At 35.6% G+C, this 21,687-nt stretch overlaps 4 protein-coding genes across 8 annotated transcripts; 3 read left to right on the forward strand and 1 right to left on the reverse strand.

The window, feature by feature from the left end:
- Nucleotides 1-2,588: 2,588 nt before the first annotated feature.
- On the forward strand, nucleotides 2,589-6,698 carry LOC118061482 (lysine-specific demethylase JMJ30). Of its 5 annotated transcripts, XR_012169369.1 has the most exons (8): nucleotides 2,589-3,154; nucleotides 3,744-3,953; nucleotides 4,591-4,725; nucleotides 4,816-4,959; nucleotides 5,389-5,481; nucleotides 5,697-5,775; nucleotides 5,842-5,938; nucleotides 6,239-6,698. XR_012169369.1 is itself a non-coding variant. In XM_073407946.1 (7 exons), the coding sequence occupies exons 1-7, from the start codon at nucleotides 2,684-2,686 to the stop codon at nucleotides 5,883-5,885; spliced, it is 1,176 nt and encodes a 391-aa protein (XP_073264047.1). In that variant the 5' UTR covers nucleotides 2,589-2,683; the 3' UTR covers nucleotides 5,886-6,208. The 5 variants fall into 5 exon arrangements, 3 of the variants coding, with proteins under 3 accessions (XP_073264047.1, XP_073264050.1, XP_034930814.1); XM_073407946.1 differs by lacking the exon at nucleotides 6,239-6,698 and having other exon boundaries at nucleotides 5,842-6,208; XR_012169368.1 differs by having other exon boundaries at nucleotides 2,590-3,154; nucleotides 5,697-5,938; nucleotides 6,239-6,696.
- Nucleotides 6,699-7,943: 1,245 nt separating this feature from the next.
- On the reverse strand, nucleotides 7,944-9,550 carry LOC118061481 (UDP-glycosyltransferase 92A1). Its single transcript, XM_035074922.2, has one exon. It carries the CDS (start codon nucleotides 9,494-9,496, stop codon nucleotides 8,024-8,026), a length of 1,473 nt encoding a protein of 490 aa, XP_034930813.1. The 5' UTR covers nucleotides 9,497-9,550; the 3' UTR covers nucleotides 7,944-8,023.
- A 3,193-nt stretch (nucleotides 9,551-12,743) lies between these two features.
- LOC118061492 (uncharacterized) lies at nucleotides 12,744-16,710 on the forward strand. The gene is made up of 4 exons (XM_073405286.1): nucleotides 12,744-14,052; nucleotides 14,394-14,635; nucleotides 14,808-15,165; nucleotides 16,631-16,710. The coding sequence occupies exons 1-4, from the start codon at nucleotides 12,744-12,746 to the stop codon at nucleotides 16,708-16,710; spliced, it is 1,989 nt and encodes a 662-aa protein (XP_073261387.1).
- Nucleotides 16,711-18,459: 1,749 nt separating this feature from the next.
- LOC118061480 (UDP-glycosyltransferase 92A1) lies at nucleotides 18,460-20,165 on the forward strand. Its single transcript, XM_035074921.1, has one exon. It carries the CDS (start codon nucleotides 18,460-18,462, stop codon nucleotides 19,963-19,965), a length of 1,506 nt encoding a protein of 501 aa, XP_034930812.1. The 3' UTR covers nucleotides 19,966-20,165.
- Nucleotides 20,166-21,687: the final 1,522 nt, after the last annotated feature.

A 21,687-nucleotide genomic window follows, 5' to 3' on the forward strand; every position in this document is an offset into this window, starting at 1 on the left:
CATTAATTAAAAAGATGAAATAAAGCTTTGGAGTGCAAGGTAAAAAGAACATACAAAAATAAGAATAAAGCCTTGTGTGTACTATATTGTTGTAAATTAATTGAGTGTTTGGTATTTTTTTGGTGTGTTTTAAAAATTTTATTTTACTTGGAAAAAATATTATATTGATATTTTTAGTTTTTTTCAATAGTTTTAAATTTATTGATGCAAAAAAATTAACAAAATAAATTAATATATTTCCAAGTAAAAAATACTTTTATAAAATACCATGTGATATAATAACGCTTAAATATTTTTGTATTATATAATTATGACAATACTTTGCTTTTATTTTTTTTCATAATTATATATGTGTAAAAAAAAAAAAAAGGAAAGTATTGTTATATATATGACCGAGTTATGCTACTATTGGGGGAGATATCAAAAGGTATGAAATTTAGCATCATGTGCAGGCTTGTTTTGGAGTACTTTTCAAAGCACTTTAAAAAAAAAAAATTTTTTATTTGTTTTTTTTTTTAATATGTTTGATGATTATTAACCATGAGAAATAAAACATGTTTATCATGAATTTAGCCCCACCTTGTCATTTTCATGTGAGGGGGAATACCAAGTCCTTGTATGTTGTCGTGTAAAGGAAGTATTATTTTCTATAGTAGGTCCATGCCCATTGGCATTGGACTAAGAGACAAGATTCATAAACTTAGAGAACAAAGCCACGAAGCCCGTTCAAGCCCACTTGCTCTTCATGAAGATATTTAGGATTTTTTTTTTTTTTGGGGAACCTAGAAATGTAAATTTTTTCTTGATAAAATGGCACGAACAAAAAAAATTTAGTAAATACGCTTCATTAGTCATAAATATATGAGACACTTGAATATATTTATTATAAGTAAGAATTGCAAATTCTAATTGTCATGTACGAGTTATTTACGATTCAATTAAGAAATATATTCTTAAATAATATTTTGTGTCATTAATTTTTTATAAGAAAAAAAATCACAACAAATAATTAGTTTTTGAAACACACTCTTAAATATTGTGGATGAGGTTTATCCATAGTTAGGTTGTACTTAATTTTACCTCAATTTATATTATATTTTCAAACACATTTATAGTTATTAAATAAGTTTCAATATGATGAGTTGATATGAAAAAATTATTATTTAAAATTTAATTAGAATCAAGTTTTAAATTAAAACAAAAAATATGAATGATTTAACAAAACTTACTTGTTATGAATAAGTTTTTAGTGATATGGTTAATCACATCGAATCTAATCCAAACCAGCAATATTAATTTTTTTAAAAAATAATTTAGATTGATATAATAATTCATCTAACTCGTAATCTTTTTAAGGTTTATTTTCTAATTGAGTTTAATAATTATATTTAATAAATTTATAATAAGAAAAAAAAAAAAAAAAAAAACTTGTATTTGTTGTCTTACATCCCTTCACGAAGATCCGAAAGGAGTTTAAGTTGCTCCCCATCACAAACAAGATATATACAAGCATTGGTTATCACTATGATATCTCACCATCTTTCTTTTTCACTTGACAGTATATTTGAATGTAGAGAGGCAAAATTATATTATGGCTCCACGTCCACCACCGACTCTATGATTGATGTTTGGACAATGAAGTGGTTGATTCCGACCATGGGCCCACTCCGCTCCCTTTAAGCTTAACACGTCGAATCCCAATCTTGCTTGCCTAAATCTTACCACGCCATCCAATCATAAAAATGATAATACTTATGGTTAATTAAAATTAAAAAATCAAAAAATTGATTCGAAAATTTAGAAATTTAAAGACAGACCTGAGCAAGATTTTTAGTTGATTTCAATAAATTATTAACTTTATTAGATAATATATATATATATATAAAGAGTTTTTCTTTCCATAAAAAATATTAATTTGATTCAACTGAGTAATTTAAATTTTAATCTAATAACCCACAAGAGTCTTATTAAAATCACAATATTATTATACTTTATTGTTAAAGATAACTAACTAGATAAATTAACGTGAAAAAATTAGAAATTCAAAAATTAAATCTAAGCAAGATTTTTAGCTAATTTGAATAATATATTGACTAAATTAGATCTCTCTATCAACATATATATATATATATATATATATATATATATATAAAGAATTGTTCTTTTTATAAAAAAATATTCCATCCGATTTGATTCAGTAATTCAAAGAATGATCTAACAACTCAGTTGGGTCTTGTTTAATCAAATCATAAAAATGATACATGATTGTTAAATATACCTAAGAATTGACATGAAAAATTAAAAAATTTAAAACCAATCTAAACTAGATATTTAGTTAATTTAAATAAGATATTGACTCAATCACATTAATATTATAAAAAATAGCTATTTTTTATAAATAAAATACAATTAATCTAATCTTGCCTAATAATTTGAAAATTAATTTTAAACTTAATAATTTAAATATTTTTTTTCCTTGTGCTCAAAAGATATTATGACAAAATATCATATCAAATATCTCCGACTTTTTTCACTTTTCAATAATATCTCCAATCTCCAATCATTATAAAATATCTCAGTCGTACGTACAGCTCAACCTTTTTAAGCCCCTCTTATCCTCCAAACCAAACACACGCCTAACTCCTCCTAACGATAACTCCATAACTGCTCACCGGATACCACCATGTCCACCGCAACCACCGCCGCCGCCGCCGGAAACTATCTCTCAACTCCTACGCTCGACGCCGAATCCTCAAACCTCCTCCAAACAATCTCATCCCACGGCGGCTATGCCTACGTCAGAATGTCAACACTCGCCGCCTCCGGCGACTTCAGAGCGGCGGAGGCAGCGAGAGAGATGGCGTGGGAGCAACTCCACTCCGGTCCCTGGCACTCCGTGCTTCCAGCGTGGCGTGATGCCTACTCAATGGCTTGCTTACACGTTGCAAAGTTTCATTATCGAAATGGTGAATTCAAAGAGTCGCTTAGGGTTTTGGATCTGGGATTGATCATGGGAGGTGTGCTGTTGAAGAAGGATTTGGAATCGGCTATTGAAATTGTGACAGCGAAATCGAGAGAAAAGGAAAGTGAGGGTTTTGAGAAAGGACCAAAGTGTAAATTTGTTGAAGAAGGGGATGAGTTTGATAAAGAGGAGGTGAGGTTTGTCTCTAATTCTTTTCTATTTATAGAAATGTAGTGTTAATTTGCTTTTTCAGGGTTTGTTTTTTTAGGAAATTTGAGATTATTATTATTATTATTATTATTATTATTATTATTATGTAGCTTATTGTGGATTTTATAATTATGTTTGGAGTTTTTTTTTTTTAATTTAAGATAATTTAGTTTAAGGGGATTGGGATTGGATAGTTTGCTAGAGTAATTAATTTAATGATGAGCTAATTTATGATTGTTCTTGATTTACAGTACTACAACTTTTGCTTTATTTTATAATGCATGAGCATGTTGCATTTATGAATTATTATTCAGGTTGGCTTGAATACTTTGGTTTTCTGATGGGGGATCTTTAGTTTGTTTAAATAGTAAATTGTGAGCTAGGTATTGGTGTTTTTTATATGAGCAAATAGCAGTAAAAGGATCGGTCCATTTTCGATATTGGTGTTTTCGATTGCTTTCATGTTTCGTAGCAGTATTCTTTCTGAGTTGGATGATAATTTGCGTATGTTATGGTGCTAATAAGAGAGACTGTGACCTTAATGTTCAATGTGCTATCTTTGGATTTGTAGGTGCTTCGTGTTTTACCAGAGAAGTCCTTGTCTAGTAAGATTGTGGTGAAGAAATCTGGTCTATCTTTAGAGGGATTTTTGCGTGAACATTTTCTATCTGGGTCTCCAGTTATAATTAGTGATTGTATGGCTCATTGGCCTGCCAGGACAAAGTGGAATGATATGGATTACTTGAAAAGGGTTGCTGGTGACCGCACAGTTCCAGTTGAGGTGATTATTCTTGTTTTTGTGAAATTTGATGATTTGTGCTTCTCTAATATTTCATTCATTGAAGTTCAGTAGATGTCTAATATCCATAAGATAGCTCTTTTCTACTGTAATCTTTTTTCCAAATAAGTTGTTTTTCCTGCCCTTGGTAATGTGTTATTTATTTATTGCGATTGATTATTTCTTAAGTAGCAACCTCTGAATATACTGTTAGTGTAGCATGTGATATTTGAAGCTTGGTGATAAAAATACCAGGGCACGTAAGAATAAAACTCAACTCTGATCAACTAAGCCCCAATTTCAAACTTGAAGTTTTGAACTGTGAAATTAAAGATTATATTTTCATTAACCTTTTGAAGTGACAACTTGGATATATAGCCTTCACTGGGAAAAAAGAGTAATCTCTTGGTTTTTTGAGTTTTCCCATCCTAAGAGCTAGGTTTCTTAATTAAGGTCCTTAAAGCCAATAATGGAACCTATTAACATACAATAGGTTGAAAGAACATTTTGAGCATCCGTAATCATCACAAAATTTAAGTCGTGATGAGCTAAAACAAGTGTTCATATGTGTCGCTGTGGAATGGGATGTATGGTTGTTATTCTACAACGAAAGGTAATCAAAATGTCAAGTCCTTTGCAGGTTGGGAAAAACTATCTATGCCAAGAGTGGAAGCAAGAGCTTATAACATTTTCTGAGTTTCTTGTGAAGATTCAGTCCAATGACTCTTCTTCTGCAGTCCCTACATATCTTGCACAGCATCAATTATTTGATCAGGTGGGTTGTGCTCACATAAATGAGCATCTAACCATGGTCTTCAACACATTGACATGTGCTAGCAGCTAATATTTTACATTTATTCGGCAGATTAATGAGTTACGGAAAGACATTTGCATTCCTGACTACTGCTGTGCTGGTGGTGGGGAGCTTAGATCTCTTAATGCTTGGTTTGGTCCAGCTGGAACAGTGACCCCACTGCACCATGATCCGCACCATAATATACTTGCTCAGGTATTAAATTATGTTTCTGTGTGGAATGCTTATAATGAGATGCTGCATTTGTTTCATGTATCTTTCTTCACTGACCAGTAGCTAGATTGTGTATCTAGTCTTTTGTTCTTTTGCACTTGGAATTTCAATTCTTTTTCCTACTAGCTGCTAGGCATTGTTTCCGTGGTTATGGTTCTTCTGTGTGAGGGTTTGTGTGCATGTGAATGGCATGTTCTTGTTGAAAGCAGTCTCTTCTAGGTTAAACAAGAACTAATTTGAAATACAACAATTATGATTTCAACGGTACCATTTCCACTTGATTATGTTTCTTCCACTTGCACAGTTTCTGTGCGTGTATGCCTGTGGGCATACACGTTGTCAGTTTAATTTATAAGTCAACATAAATAAGTGAGCTTGTTGTTTGCTATGAAAATGTGATTTTATTTTCAGGTTGTTGGCAAAAAGTATGTAAGGCTCTACACCTCTTCAGTGTCAGAGGAACTTTATCCATACACTGAGACTATGCTTTGCAATTCAAGCCAGGTAACTGCTTTCTAGCATTTTTTTCTCCTAATGAACCATTTCGATAAATTTGCATGATTTTGTTCATGGTATTAAATCATTTTGCTGCCTACTGATCAATCTCTTCTAGACATGCATCTCATGTCTTTTGATACCCTCTCACTGTGTCTCTCTGAACAAGTTTGTGTGTCTCCATTATAGACAATGTTCTTCACAATTGACTCTCCTTTTTGAAGGTCGACCTAGACAACATAGATGACGGACAATTTCCAAAGGTGCATGACCTAGAATTCTTGGACTGCATATTAGAGGAAGGTGAAATGCTGTACATCCCGCCAAATTGGTGGCACTATGTCCGATCTCTAACAATCAGTTTTTCAGTTAGCTTTTGGTGGAGCAACTCTGAAAGTTCAGATGCATCGTGACTGCGTACTGCTTTCATGCTTGAGATTTGTTCTTTTTGATCGATAGAACTGGGGTTAGTGCTAAGGTCTTAATTAATTAGCACATTCTTGTACGAACATTCATACAATAGTACTATATGCGAAAATGGAGACATCGTGCCCTGTAATTCAGGATGTAGTAAGAGTAGGAGCATTAACATTATCTAGTGTGTCTGAGTTAGCAAAAAAAGAGAAGCTTGTCCCCTTGCTTCTACACAGTCGGATATTCATCAATTGCTATGCCATTTACTGGCACTATGTTGTTGTTTCTCTCTTATGATATGCTGGAGTTTATTGGATTCTAAGCCTAGTCTTTCTCAACTATTTGATCACAGCCACAGGAAGAAATCTCGTACTGGTTGCCTTGAGTGTTGAAACATTCGATCTACTGGAAAGGGGCAGTACCTTTGAACACACTGAAGAGGTACCTGATCTACACATAGAGAAAGCGGACCTTCTTCAACCTTGAAATGAACACAAAAGACCTGGTTTTAGCACTTGCCCTGTTCTTGCCTCTGCATATACCTGCCTCATTACCTAAACCATGAGGCAGCTGAACTACACGTTAATACCGAATATCCATATAATACATGCAACAAAACATGTATATCAAACCAAAAATGTTCCACAGAGCCAATGAGCCACGAGACCTTGTTGCACTAGGGAGCCATGAATATCGTTTAAAGAAAGAAAGAAACTTTGGTGGTTAACCCGGCCTAGCCCAGCTGGTTGATTTGATAAAACCACGACCTAGCAGGTTTTAAGTTGGGTTGGAAAAAAAATTGACTTGTTGGTTAATTTATAATCCGGTTGATCTAGTTAGATCCAAACTTAAACTTGGTGGGTCAACTCCAAAGAAATATATATATATTAACAAAATCGACTGATTCAAGACCCGTGAATTGATATAATACCCAATAATTCAAGTTCTTTTTAGAGTGAGTCTCTAGATCGGGTCTCGCAGCTATGGCTAATAATTCAAATCTAAAGTAACTTTGAGTTTGGTTGGTCGCTTTTCCTTTTCCAATTTCCTTTTCACTAATAAATTCCGAGGGACAAACCAGCGAAGACGTCAAAAGGTGTTGTTGTCTGCTCTCCCGGACTGACCAGAGCCTCTCCGTGCTAATGGAAAGTTCAACACCAAATACCATTTTTCCGTCCCACAAATGAAAAAATCACATCTTCTTTTTAACTTTTTTCCTTTCTTTTCATAGGGAGACCCACCACCAGGGACTAATTCAAGCCCGCGCCACACGAGCTCTGAATTCATGTTGCTGTCACAATTTGAGTCCAATTTATTAGTTTTATCATACCATGTGATGCATAAAAAAGCAAGTCATTTGAATACTGATCAGACGTCGTCCGTTTCTTTTTGAACAAGTTGTTTGATCATACACTGATCTGGTGAAATTGTCTAACTAAGAGTTGCACACAGCTCAACAACAATACATCTTTTATTTTTGTATCGAAATTCAAGAAGTGGGATTCGACCACCGAGACCAGATGCTTTCTACGAAGCAAGATTATTATCAAATTATAAATTTACGAGTTACAAATACAGTTTCTTACATGTATTAACTCATGTATTATAAATAAGGTATAACCATATGACAATCAATTAGGTTAGGTTAATCCCTTTAGCACAGCTATGTTCAGTACTATTTAATGCCCACATGCATAGAAACTAGTGAAGGCGAGGATTGAAGTGTATCACGGGGCATCTATGGAAGGCACAGGGCGCTGCCACCAACGTTAGCACTTGGTTAGAGCCGGCTCAGGAGACAGGTCGGGCAAATTCCGAGGTGACCTGGCAAGCCTGATTAATAACAGTGACTACTAAGAGCAAGAATGATATAATTTGGAGGGATATAATTTAATTGATGAATGAAGTTTTAGATTTATTTTATAGAGATTATTAGCTTCAGAGGGTTATTAAAAGGAATAAAAAGCATCCATATTAATAATTAAAAATAAAAAAGCAAGAACGATATTTATTCTTGCAACTAGAACAAAAACTGCCAAAAAGAGGAGAGCAAGAAAGCCGAAAGCAATGCATTCTGTTTATTAGCTTGATTTTCAAAGTCTAAAACAAAATCTTTCTTCTTAATTTTCTCCTTGACTTAAGCATCATGGTTTGCCCCATCTCTCATTGCAGTGGCAGCTTTGAAAAAACCATCCAATTCTTTGACAGAGGAACCTTTGAAGCCATGTTCATCTCTCATGGCATTTTTTATCATCCCCTTGACCTTGCTAGCTTTCCTTCTCATTTCCTTGCCTTTCTCTGTCTCATTCATCACCAACTCAATCTTTGCCTTCATGTCTTCGTGCCTAACCTCACAAGTCTTCCCTCTAACAATCTCCACACAAACCCCCAACTCTTCTTCCAAGAACTTGACATTGAAAAACTGCTCACCTGCCATAGCCCATCCAAGCATTGGCACCCCTTTGTTTAGTGCTTCAAGCACAGAATTCCACCCACAATGACTCAAAAATGCACATGTAGACTTGTGTGACAGAATTTCCACTTGGGGCGCCCAATTATGCACAAGCAACCCTCTTCCCGAGTCTTTGATTCTTTCTTCAAACCCTTCAGGCAACCATTCTTTGGCTTTGAATTCTGAGTTTATGTCAAAACCTATTGGTGGTCTGACAACCCAAATAAAATTCTTGCCACTACCCTCCAAAGCCATAGCCAATTGCTTCATCTGTGAGGTAGATATTGTGTTGTTTGATCCAAATGAAACATACAGAACTGAATTCACAGGTTTTGCATCTAACCATTCCTTCAAAAAATCTGCTGAAATCCCAGCTTGTTTGCCAGCACGAGCTCTGTTATCTACTGACAACAGAACTGGCCCTATAGCCCAAGCAGGCCTGCCTAATCTCTTCCTGAAATACATCAAACCAAGCTGGTCAAACTCCTCTACTGTATTAAACAAAATCCCATTAGAATCCACCCATGCTGGTAGATTCATTCTTTGAAAAACAGACCAAGAATCACTCCCATCTGCCGTTAAAATACTTAATGGCAGTTGAGACACATGAAATCTTGAAGCCTCTTTAAAATCGTGCAACTCAAACTCATCAGAATCCACTTCCCTATGGGGAAGTGATAACCAGACGGAGTAATAACAAGCCAAACCAAAGCCACCAGCACCACTAAAGATTGCATGAAACACTCCAAGCTCTTTAGCTACAGTTGCTGTCCATCCAAAAAATATGTCAGCAATAATACAAAGTGGAGGCTTACCTCCTTGCTCTTCTACAATATCTTCAATGAGTGTTTTAAAGGCAGGTTTGAGAGAAGTAGAGGCATGAAGAAGGCGAATGATAAGAGGGTAAGGAAGGATATCAGTGTTTTCTGAATTAGGAGGTAGACCATGATCTGAACTATTGAAAGGGACTTCAAGAAGCTTGATTGAGGAGTTTGGTGGGATAGATGACTTGAGTTTCTTGATGTTAAGGGGGGTGTTAACAAAAGTTATGGTGTAGCCTTTTGTTTGTTCTATGTGAAGTGCTAATGCTAGAAATGGGATAATATGGCCCTGTGCCATGAATGGAAACATCACTATGTTTTCTTTTGGTTCTGCCATTGTTGTTGATGGAGAGAGAGAGAGAGAGAGAGAGAGAGAGAGAGGGGAGGGAGGGCGGGCGGGAGGGAAGGAGGGAGGGAGAGCAAGTCTTCTTCGTTTCGTAGGAGGGGATTGGGCAGGTCCACTTTGGTCAAGGATGATTTAAAGCCATACAATCAATCAATCTTGATAAGCGGCTAGTGCTTGGACTTTTGTGCATTGAATTTGACTAAATTTGGCAAATTCTACTAAGGAAAAAATTAAATTAAGATTATTTTTTAGTTTTCAAAATTTAAATTCCTGTTAGAATTATATTTTTTTAATGTACTTGTTCCGAATCGATCTAACTAAAGTCGACTAATATGATAAATTGATTTAGTAATTCAAATTTAAATTTTTTTTGCAAATCCTAAACCCGATATAATAGCTATATTTACTTGAAATGAATAATTTAAATATAGTTACTTTAACAAGAATATTATAAAGCAATTGGAATAAAGGAGGAAAAAAAAAGACAATGACTTTAATTTGGAATCAATTCGTGAATGAATTGCTTTCAAATTTATTAAATTAATAACGTAAGAGCTTATATTATACTATAATAGTAAATATAATTTTACTCATTTCCTCTCGTCTTCTTCTTCTTGTTTTTTTTTAGAAATCCTCTCGTCTTCTCGATGAAGGTTTCGAATCCATCATTTCCTAATCTTCATTTGTAGTCTTCAGACCCTTGAATTTGGAATTAAGCATGTACGCAAGCCAAAGCCACCAAGTTGTTCAAGGGAGCAAGGTTTGGTTCTATAGTCATGACGTGAGAGCATAGTTTTCTATGAATTTTTATATCGACTCAATAATATTATCAAAACTTAGAATTATTGAAAAAGAAATAAGAAAACCTATTTAAGATGCATGAATTCATGTCAATCAACCATAAAAGAAAGGGCGTGGTGCTTCTTTAATGGTCAAGTTCAAAATCGACTCCTTTGTTTTTCTTTTGGTGTTAGCAAAATTTAAAATTTATTGCAACTCTTATTTTATGATCCAAGAGGCTCTTTATGGTGGGTTTCGTGCTCAGATTTATCCACCAACTTGTTGGAAACTTCGATTCAAATGTTGGATAGGTGCTGGTCTATAGCCTAAGTTTTACATCCAATTGGGTATTAAATTATAAAATTTTATGGTACACATAAGTAATTAACTATTGTATCTTATTAGTTATTATAAATATATTCTTATATCTTTTTAGGTCTTAAATTTGATTTTTTTTCACATATATGTATACAAGAATACATGATAAAATGTCATTAACTACTCACTAAAAGGTTTTAATACAATAAATCATACAGTATACTAAAAGGTTTTAATGCCCCTATTAATAGTTATTTAGACACAAAGTACTGGGAATTGAAGTAGTGTAATAATAAACCAAGTCTTGCCACAAAGAGTTGCAAGGACAACAATAGAGGGTGGGGTTGTCTTTTCGTTGGGATACGTTTAATATTGAAAAAATAATTGAGAAAAAAATAGTTAGCTCAAGTTTTGGTAGGCTTGCAGGCCTTAGGATGCGGACACGTGATGCTGGAGTTGGTTTGCTCCAGAGGAGCCAAGCTCGTGCCCCAACGCAGGGACACTCAAGGCATAGGCCACCCTGCCTGTGCATTGGGTCAGATCAGTGCGCCCACGTGGCACTAAGGTTGGCTTGCCATGTGCCCAAGGCTAATGGGTCTTACATTAGAACCCAAAGCTATTGGGTTTTATGTTTCTAAATATAATTATTTCTCTTATAAATATTATTATTTTTATTATATAGTTGAAAGTATTTATATCAAACATATTATAATTTGTGTTCTAAATATTATTATTTCAATTATAATAAAAATAATAATATTTATATCCCAAATAATAGTATTGTTGATATTAATACTTTGAACCAAGGTTGTTAAAATCGCGATTCAACTCGTAAAATCGTACGATTTTACGAGTCAATATAGGCTAAACGTGCTAAATCGTTTACAAAAATCGGAAAGTGATAAAATCGGGTCAAAATCGGGTAAAATCGTTAAAATCGGGTAAAATCGCTCAAAATCGCGATTTTACTAACGATTTTACGCTTCTGCTCCGAAACACAAAATGTTGCGCCACTGTTCCCTCCAGCTCCACGTGTCAAGCAAGAATTGGCCGATTGACAGTCACACCGTGTGACTCACACACAGAAGGCAGAACAAAACCACAAATCGTCAATTCTTCATCTTTCTTCATCTTTTTTCAGTCTTTCACACAAGTTAACAACACAGAACCGGAAAAAATAAAAATCCCCAAGACCCAGGTCACTAAATCCTTGTTCTCCTTCTCTCAGCCGTCCAAGTCCCAGCAATCAACCATCGGTCCACCACCAACGGGCAACAACAGTCTTTTTCACCAGCCACCGTGAGATCCAGATTTCAGACAAGCGGCGACTCTCCACTCTCTAGTGACCAGTCTCCACCAGGCACCAGCCATAGTAAGTTATTCTGTTTATATTTTTGCACCTTCTGCAAATAGCATCGTGATTTAGTTGTCAAATTGCAGACCGAATTTTGCCCCTGTTATTTGTCCCCTGTGTCCGAATTTATGAATTGATGGGTCTGTGAATGGGTTGCTCACCGGGTCTGTCACCGACTGCTTTAATTTGTGAATGGGTTTGTGAATGGGTTTGCTAATTGAATTTCTAGTTTGTTAAATTTGTCTGTGAATTTGTTTTGATAACAGTGTTTCGATAACAGTGAATTTGTCTGTGAATTTGTTAAATTTGCTAATTGAATAACAGGGTTTGCTAATTGAATTTCTATTTTGTTAAAGCCTGTTAAACAATGAATGTGCATTTGTTTTGATAACAGTGACTGTGAATGGTTTGACAGAAAACTGGTTCTGATTTTGAAAATTGTTTGTTTATTTCTTAGAACTTACGGGAGATTGACAGAGAGGAAAACACTACAAAGTTTGTGAACAACAAATTAATTATTTGGAGAAGAAAAACGTAAGTCATGAGTTATGAGTTATATTCTATGATTTTGTGTTTTGAATTCAGTGTTTATTTTAAGAAATTGTTAACTAGTTTACTGATTTTAATTAGTTTTTGAATTCAGAATTATGGTAATTCAGTATTATGATTTTAATTGTTATTAGTTTTTTTTTATAGCTGGATGTTGAATATCAAAATTAATTATAATCATAAAATGTTTGGATTGATTACAGGGTTGATTGAGTTGATCTTTGAATTGTTAAACTTATGGCGTCTAGAAAAAATGCTTCTGGTAATAGGCTTGATGTGGGATGGCAGCATGGTATAGATGTTGATAAAAATTCTAGAAAAGTTTTGTGCAAGTATTGTCAAAAAATTATTAGTGGAGGTATATTTCGTTTCAAACAACATTTGGCTTGCACTCGTAAGGATGTTGAGCCATGTCAACAAGTGCCAGAAAATGTTAAGCAGATGATTTTGGATGTTTTAGTTAAAAATCTAGAGGCAACTGAAAAGAAAAGAAAGGCCCTTCAATATAGTGGAAATGATGATGATGATGATGAAATAAAAGAAATTAGCTCCAAGGACAAAGGAAAGAGAGTAGCTAGTGGGAGTGGAAGTACACAAACAACTCTAAATCAATTGCTAAAAAAGGATATTAGAGAAGAAGCATGTCGACAAATTGCTAGGTTTTTCTACACAGGTGCAATTCCATTTAATTGTGTAAAAAACCCTGAGTTTATTAAGGCAATTGAAATGGTTGCAAAGCATGGGCCAGGTTTCAAGCCTCCATCATACTATGATATTAGAGAGAAGTATTTGAAGCAAGAAGTGGATCAAACAATGAAATTGCTTGAGGAGTACAAGCTAGAATGGAAAAAAACAGGTTGTTCAATAATGTCTGATGGATGGACAGATAAAAAAAGACGTTGTATTTGTAACTTTTTGGTTAATAGTCCTAAAGGGACAGTTTTTTTGTCATCGGTGGATACTTCTAATATGTCCAAGACTGCTGATAAGGTATTTGAGATGTTAGATGCCATTGTGGAGAGGATTGGGGAGGAAAATGTTGTCCAAGTAGTCACCGATAATGCTGCAAATTATAAGGCAGCAGGACAATTATTAATGGAAAAAAGAAAGAGTTTGTTTTGGACACCATGTGCTGCCCATTGTATTGACTTGATATTAGAAGATTTTGAGAAGAAGTTAGAGGTTCATCAAGTAACTATTGCTAAGGGGAGGAGAATCACCTCATATATTTATTCAAGAACCATTCTTATTTCCATGCTAAGGCACTTTACGAAAGGAAGGGATTTGATTAGGCCTGCTGCCACTCGGTTTGCTACTGCATATTTGACTCTAGGATGTTTGAATGATCATAAAATGCAGCTGATGACTATGTTTACTTCCAACCAGTGGAGTTCATGTAGGTTTGCAAGAATAGAAGAAGGGAAACGAATTCAAAATTGTGTTTTGGACAGCAGGTTTTGGCATGATGTCACTATATGTATTAAGGCAGCATATCCTCTAATTAAAGTGCTTCGATTAGTTGATTCAGATGAGAAACCAGCTATGGGTTTTATATATAAAGCAATGGATGAAGCAAAAGAGAAGATACAAGTGAATTTTGGTTCTGTGAAAAAAAGGTATATATCTTGCTAATTTTTATTTCAAATGTTGTCATATATTAATATGAATGTTTTCCAATATGAATGTATTAAGGCAGCATATCCTCTAATTGTGTTTTTTTTTTTATATATAGTTATATACCTATATGGAATATTGTTGATGCAAGATGGGAACTTCAACTCCATAGACCTTTACATGCAGCAGCTTATTATTTGAATCCTCATTATCATTATAATCCCAATTTTAAGGTTAATGCCAACATTAAAATTGGATTATATCAATGCTTAGAAAGGATGGTGCCTAATGCAAATGAAAGGTGCAAAATTGACTTACAACTTGAATCATTCAAGGATGCAAAAGGGTTGTTTGGCATTGACGCTGCCAAGACAGCAAGAGATAAAAAAACTCCAGCTCAATGGTGGGATTCTTATGGGGATGAATGTCCAGAATTACAAAGGTTTGCAATCCGAGTTCTAAGTTTGACTTGTACTTCATCTGGATGTGAGCGTAATTGGAGTGCATTTGAAATGGTGAGTTTTTTTTTATTATTTTAAATATTGAAATATTTGATAAAAATCTTATAAATTTGAATTGTTTATTTAGGTTCATACAAAACGAAGAAATCGTTTGCACCAGAAAAAAATGAATGACTTGGTATTTGTAATGTGCAATCTGAAATTGAATGATAACCAAGTCAAAAAGCAAGCTGATGATTTTGGTATAGAAGATGATCTTTCATCTGATGATGATTGGATAACCGAGGGAGAAAAACATCCAAACTTTGATTTGCTTGGTGCTATTGACAGTGCAACACGAAGACAAAATGGTGATGAAGATGAAAGTGATGAAGAAGAAATTCCTAATGATGTTGAAATGGAGAGTCATGGTATTGAAGATGATTTGGATATTCAAATTGATGATATTGGTGTTGGTACTAGTAGTAACACTAATGTTCATAATATTGGTGTTGGTACTAGTAGTGATACTAATAATCCTCTTGATGCTAATGATATTGATGAATGCTTGAGGAATGATGAGGAAGATGAAGGGAATGAAGCTGGTTTTAGTTTACATGACACACCAGCAAATTGTTTGTTTTAAGTTTGTTAATTATTAGTTAATGAAAAGTTATTTTAAATTATGTATGACTTTTATTTGAATCATGTATTTTAAGATGCTTTAACTATGTATGAATTTTTATTTGAAGGCTTGAAATATGTATGAATTTTTATTTGAAGCATGTTTTTTAAGGTGCTTGAACTATATATGAATTTTTATTTGAAGCATGAATTTTTTTTTTTATGTATTTTAAAATTCCTTACGATTTTACGATTTTACGATCCGTTTTTACGATCCGAGTTTGTGGACAGCTTTCCGTGCCGTGTTTAAAATCGCGATTTTAACAACCTTGCTTTGAACTACAATAAAAATAAAAATATTGTACCACAAATAATAATATTTATACCACAAATAATACTATTTTTAATATTAATACTTTCAATGATAATAAAAATAATAGTCTTTGTACCACAAATAATAATATTTTTTATATTAATGCTTTGAACTATAATAGAAATATTAATATTTATAACACAAATAATACTATTTTTAATATTAATACCTTCAATAATAATAATAATAATAATAATTTTATCCTTCAAATCGACTATATCATTTTTCTCTAGTGGTTATTATTATTATATTATACATAAAGATAAAGCATGTGGGAAAAGTCATATTCATCAAGACTCAATGTACTGTGGATTGCACATTTGGCGGGGGCATGGTGTGCTGCAGCCCTAGGCACAAACATCTAATAAAGGAGTAGTCATGCCTAGCCACAAAGAGTTCCAAGGCTACAGGGGGGAGAGGTTGTGCCTCAAGCTGCGGACACTTGGCACTTAGATTGTCATGCCCTGGCATTGGGGGCAAAACCCACAAGCCTTGTTGCCCACCCAAGCCAGTGGCCCTGCTGACATGTGCGCTAGGTCCAGACATGGATTCCTTTCTGTTAGGTTAGGCGTCTTGACCTAAATTGCTTGAGTATGGACACAAACCCAACCTCCAACCCTCTTAGGTCCAGACATGGCCCAATCCATAATCCTCTAGGCTTCAGACACGACCCCATCCTTAACCCCCTTGGGTCCAGCCATAGACCCAAACCCCAACCCAATTGCGTCTGGACACGAACCTAACCCCCTCAGTTCTCCACTCGGCCAAACCCCCTTAGGTCTAGACACGGACCTAGCCCCTAACCCCCCCAATGGGTCCAAACTCTGAAGGACCCAAACACCAACCTCTTTGGGTCCGGACACGGGCCCAACCTCTAACCCCTCTTAGGTCAAGACATGGATAGACCCAACCCCCTTGGGTCCGGACCCATCCCTCAACCCTTTTGGGTCCCCACTCGACTCAACCCCCTTGGATCCGAACACGAACCTATCCCTCAACCACTTTGGGTCCCCACCCAACCTGACCCCCTTAAATCTGGACACAAACCCAAACTCCAACCCCTTTGGGTCCAGACAGAGACCCAACCCCCTTGGGTCAGGACCCATTCCTCGACCCCTTGGGTCCTCACCCAGCAAAACCCCCAACCCTCTAAGGTCCGAACATGGACCCATCCCTCAACCCTTTTGGGTCCCCACCTGACCCAACCCCTTTAGGTCCGAACACAGATGGACCCAACCCCTTTAGGTCTAAAGGCGGAAGGACCCACACCCCTTGGTTCCGGCCACCAAATGACCCCAACACCAACCCCCTTAGGTCCAGACACGAACCTAAACCTCCTTAGGTCCGGACAAGGACGAACCTAACCCCTTTGGATCTGGACATGAAAAGACCTAAACCCCAAACCCCTTGGGTCCAAACACCGAAGGACCCAAACCCCAACCCTATTAGGTCCGACCATGGACCCTAACCCCAACCACCTTGAGTCCGGACACGGACCCAACCCCCAACCCCCTTAGGTCCTGACCTGACCCAACCTCCAATCCCTTTGAGTTAGACCACGAATCCAACCCGCAACCCCCTACTTTGAATTATAATAAAAATAATAATATTTATAACATAAATAATATTATTTTTTATTTAAAATTAAATTATTAATCAAATATAAATGAATATTAAAAATAAAAAAATATTAATAATAAATAAGTTTTACATTAATTATATGATATATTTTACTAATATTATCTAGTTCATAGAAAACTCACAAGGTTAAGGATAAGTTGAAACCTTCCATCATTTTAGCTATGTATATAGAGAGATTTAGAAGGGCAAACCTAAAATTAGGGATGGAAGGGTTGTGCTATAATAATTTGAAGTATATCTTGTTAGAGAATAATATAAATCATATCCTGAGATTTCATCTAACAATTTAAACTATTGGATTGAGATGATTTTTTGACATATCTCAGAAAGTGTTGCTGGAAAAAAAAAAAAAAAAAGAGGTATCATAAACATTACTGATTTATTTGGGCAAAGAAATTTAATTTTATTTATAATAGTTGCTAATTATTTCATTTTTAGTAGTTAGACGGCATCATAAGACACAGAATTAAAGAAATGTATTTTTCTAAATTTTGTACTCTTAATCCTCTTAGTTCTAACTCACCTATCATTAAAAAAAAAATTGTGTAGATTATAAAGTTAATGAAAACCAATAAAGGAATAAAAATTGTGCAAAGCAAGGGTGAAGGAAATTAATTATTGCTTTGTCTTTTTAGCCAGGTTGAAGCTTGCGTCATATCATCTTCTTGATGGCCGAGCCCTGTCCTTTTTATTGCATATTTCAATTCAATCGTCTCCAATTCTATAAAAATTCTTGAAGCTAACAAAACTAAGATACGTCCTAAACACATAAAGATGTGTGATTCTTTTCATATATTGTGGTTAGCATTAAAAAAAAATTGAATTTTAATGGATAATATTCTTGGCAAGCAATTATTCGATTGAGTAAAGCGAAGTTGCAGCTCATGACAAAGGAAAGGGAAGAATCTTGATTAAATAGACACCTCGGTATTAACGAATGTGGTACTTGTGTATTTAATAGAGAAGAAATTATAACTTTGCATTAGATGTTATATTGCCGCTATTTCCTTCTTGGCAATGCTACTCTATCCTTTTTCTTCCCCTTTTAATCCCACCTACACGTACAGAAAGGTAAAGGAGGCCTTATAGCACTACCAACCCTAGCAAAAGACTCGTATTAATTAGGGAAATTAAACCACAATTTATTTCCAACCTGTGTATCCATTCTCAATTGCATCATATATCTATTTAAGGTCATCAATTAGATCTCAAAGATTCTACAGTGAAGGCATCTCTAACTCTCCCCTCTCTCCCAGTCATAATGGAGCCGAGAAAAGAAAATATTGTGATGTTTCCATTCATGGCACAAGGTCATATCATCCCTTTCTTAACTTTAGCCATCGAAATAGAACAGAAAAGGGGTTGCACTATAACTTTTGTTAGCACTCCTCTAAACATCAAGAGAATCAAATCATCTCTTCCTCCGAACTCTTCCATCCAGCTTCTTGAAATCCCCTTTCGAAGTTCTGATCATGGCTTACCACCTGATTGCGAAAGCACTCATGATCTTCCCTATCACCTAATACTCAAGCTTGTCGAAGCCTCGAGGTCCCTCAAACCTTCTTTTCACAAGCTTGTGTACGATCTTGTTCGGAAGCAACATGGCCGCTTGCCACTTTGCATTATCAGTGACATTTTCTTTGGATGGTGTGCTGATATATCCCATGAATTCGGTGTGTTCCATGCCATATTTCTTCCGTCTTGCGCATTTAGCTCAGCATGTTATTACAGCATTGGCATGAGCTTACCTCACCGAAACAACGAGTCGAAAGAATTCGTGTTAGCCGATTTTCCACAGGCTTCAAGAATTCACGTTACGCAGATGTCAGAGAACCTTCAAGGTGCTGATGGTAAAGAGTCTTTGTCTCAGACTCTAAGGAAATTGGTACAAGATTGCATGAGTATTGACGGAGCTTTGGTTAACTCGATGGCAGAACTTGACGAGGCTGGATTGACATTTTTTCAGAAAACGTTTGGGAAACCTTTCTGGCCAATCGGGCCAGTTCTTCTACCTCCAGGAACCGGAAGTCGAGCTGGAAACGAAGCTGCAGTCACAGCAGCGAAGGTTTGCCGAAACTGGCTTGACACGAAACCTCCTAACTCAGTTCTTTATGTCTCCTTCGGTTCACAGAATACAGTATCCGCGTCACAAATGATGCATTTGGCTTTGGCATTGGAGGCTAGTGGCAAGAATTTCATTTGGGTTGTCAGACCCCCTACAGGCTTTGACATAAACTCAGAGTTTAATGGAAAGGAATGTCTGCCTGAAGGATTTGAAGACAGAAACAAAGCATCAAGAAGAGGGTTATTAGTGCATCAATGGGCACCCCAGATGGAAATTTTGTCCCACAAATCTACATCGGCATTTTTAAGTCATTGTGGATGGAATTCGGTGCTAGAAGCTTTAAGCTATGGTGTACCAATAATTGGTTGGCCTATGGCTGCTGAACAATTCTACAATGTCAAGCTCTTGGAAGAGGAGATTGGTGTCTGTTTGGAGGTGGCTAGAGGGAGGATTAGTGAGGTTAAGAGTGAAGATATAGTAGCGAAAATTGATCTAGTGATGAACGATTCAGAGAAGGGAAAGGAAATGAGGAAGAAAGCTTGCGAGGTCAGGAACATTATCAATAATTCCATAGCTGATAAGGAAGTATTCAAAGGAGTTTCTGCCAGAGCCATGGATGATTTCTTGAATGCTGCAATGCTGATGAGAGAGCAGGCAAAAAGAATTCCAGGAAATTCTATTTCAACACAGAATGGCAGCTAACTTTTGCACTGATAGTGGCCAAGAGAATGTTCTCCAAACTCAATAAGATTGTCCCTTTAACACACAATAATTATAATAAGTGGAATTGCAAACTAATGCTAAAATTAAAATTTTCTTCTGTGTTTCATCAAATGTATTGGAGTGAATTGCAGCCTGCTTTCTTGTAACTGCATATTTATTTAATGATGGCTATGTTCACACTTCGCGGTTGAGAATTACATCCGAAAAAAATTTACATTTCAATTATAATTTATAATTTTAACCAAAACTAGAAGATTTTATCAATAAATTAGGGAGAATTGTCCTTCAGCACTTTTAAGAATGAAAGAAAAGTGGCCCTTTCTCAATATTCTAGTACTACTCGTGCAGATGCAACAAAGAATAAACAAGAATTTGATATGCAACAAATGTTGAAGCTTGGTACCTAAGCTAGCAGAAGCAGAAGACTTAACAGTAATTCACTGCTGCATTATTTCTTTGTTTTTAGCCGAGACTATTATCTAGTGTAGGATATGTTTTTGATTTCTTTGTTAAGATTATCTAGGATAGAATTAACTTGTAATCATCTCCTTAAATAAAGGAGAAGAAGGCAGGCACGTTTCTAGTTATTGTTTTCCATTCAAATTCTGTTTCTTTCCCTTTATAAATAAAGACTTGGGATGGCAGTAACCAACAACTCAATTCTGCTCTTTGTTCTTTATATTTGACAATCAAAGCTCTGTGTTTTACTTAAGCATTTGTTCTTCTTAATCGTGAACTAAGTTCACTGTTCTTTTCTTTCATCAGTAAATGCAGGGCAGCTTTTTATAGTTCTTTACATTTCAACAATTGGTATCAGAGCTCTTTTTTGATCTTTGAAGGGATTCTTTGTGAGTGAGAAACACGAGAGTACTGTGAGGATAAATCAAAGTTTTACTTTGAGGGCTGGTGAGTGATACACGAGAGATTGAGTGAGTTTTTTTAAAAGCAATGGATTCTGCAAATTTTCCAGCAAAAACACCATTGTTTGCAGGGCAGAATTTTGGGGTGTGGGCTGTGAAAATGGAAACCTATCTCAAAGCTCTTGATTTATGGGAGATAGTGGAAAGTGATAAGCAACCTACTCCTTTAGGCAACAATCCCACAATTGCACAGATGAAGTTCTTTAATGAAGAAAAGGCAAAGAGATTCAAAGCTCTTTCTTGTCTTCATAATGCTGTAAGTGAAGACATCTTCACGAGGATCATGGCATGCAAATCTGCCCAGGAAACATGGGATAAATTAAAAGCAGAGTTCCATGGTGATGAGAAGTCAAGAAGGATGCAAATTCTGAATCTGAGAAGACAATTCGAAGGTTTGAAGATGAAAGAAAATGAGAGCATCAAAGATTTCTCTTCTCAAATTTCAAAACTTGTGAATCAAGTAAGACTCTTGGGAGAAGATTTTCCAGACTCTAGAATTGTAGAGAAAGTCCTGGTGAGTTTGCCAGAAAAGTTTGAACACAAAATCTGTTCTTTAGAAGATTCTAAAGATTTTTCTGAGATAAGCCTGCAAGAATTGGTGAATGCATTGCAAGCTGTGGAGCAAAGGCAAGCATATAGACAAGAAGGATCAAGTGAAGGAGCCCTTGTTGCAGTTTACAAGGATAAGGGTCGGGCTAAGAACATCTTCAGAAATAATCAAGAAGGAAAAAGAGAAAAAGGAAGAGACTGGAAATCTGCTAACTGGCAACAGAACAGCAAT

Source organism: Populus alba, chromosome 1, assembly GCF_005239225.2.
Source record: "Populus alba chromosome 1, ASM523922v2, whole genome shotgun sequence".
Lineage (NCBI taxonomy): Eukaryota > Viridiplantae > Streptophyta > Magnoliopsida > Malpighiales > Salicaceae > Populus > Populus alba.

Bases quoted from the DNA above. Each gene is read 5' to 3' on its own strand.
- LOC118061482 (XM_035074923.2), top strand. From the start codon at position 2,684: ATGTCCACCGCAACCACCGCCGCCGCCGCCGGAAACTATCTCTCAACT. The intron at 3,954-4,590 runs GTGATTATTCTT...AGTCCTTTGCAG, and splicing joins ACCGCACAGTTCCAGTTGAG to GTTGGGAAAAACTATCTATG. The intron at 4,960-5,388 runs GTATTAAATTAT...TTTTATTTTCAG, and splicing joins ACCATAATATACTTGCTCAG to GTTGTTGGCAAAAAGTATGT.
- LOC118061481 (XM_035074922.2), bottom strand. From the start codon at position 9,496: ATGGCAGAACCAAAAGAAAACATAGTGATGTTTCCATTCATGGCACAG.
- LOC118061492 (XM_073405286.1), top strand. From the start codon at position 12,744: ATGGCGTCTAGAAAAAATGCTTCTGGTAATAGGCTTGATGTGGGATGG. The intron at 14,053-14,393 runs GTTTTATATATA...ATCAATGCTTAG, and splicing joins AGATGAGAAACCAGCTATGG to AAAGGATGGTGCCTAATGCA. The intron at 14,636-14,807 runs GTGAGTTTTTTT...CAAGTCAAAAAG, and splicing joins ATTGGAGTGCATTTGAAATG to CAAGCTGATGATTTTGGTAT.
- LOC118061480 (XM_035074921.1), top strand. From the start codon at position 18,460: ATGGAGCCGAGAAAAGAAAATATTGTGATGTTTCCATTCATGGCACAA.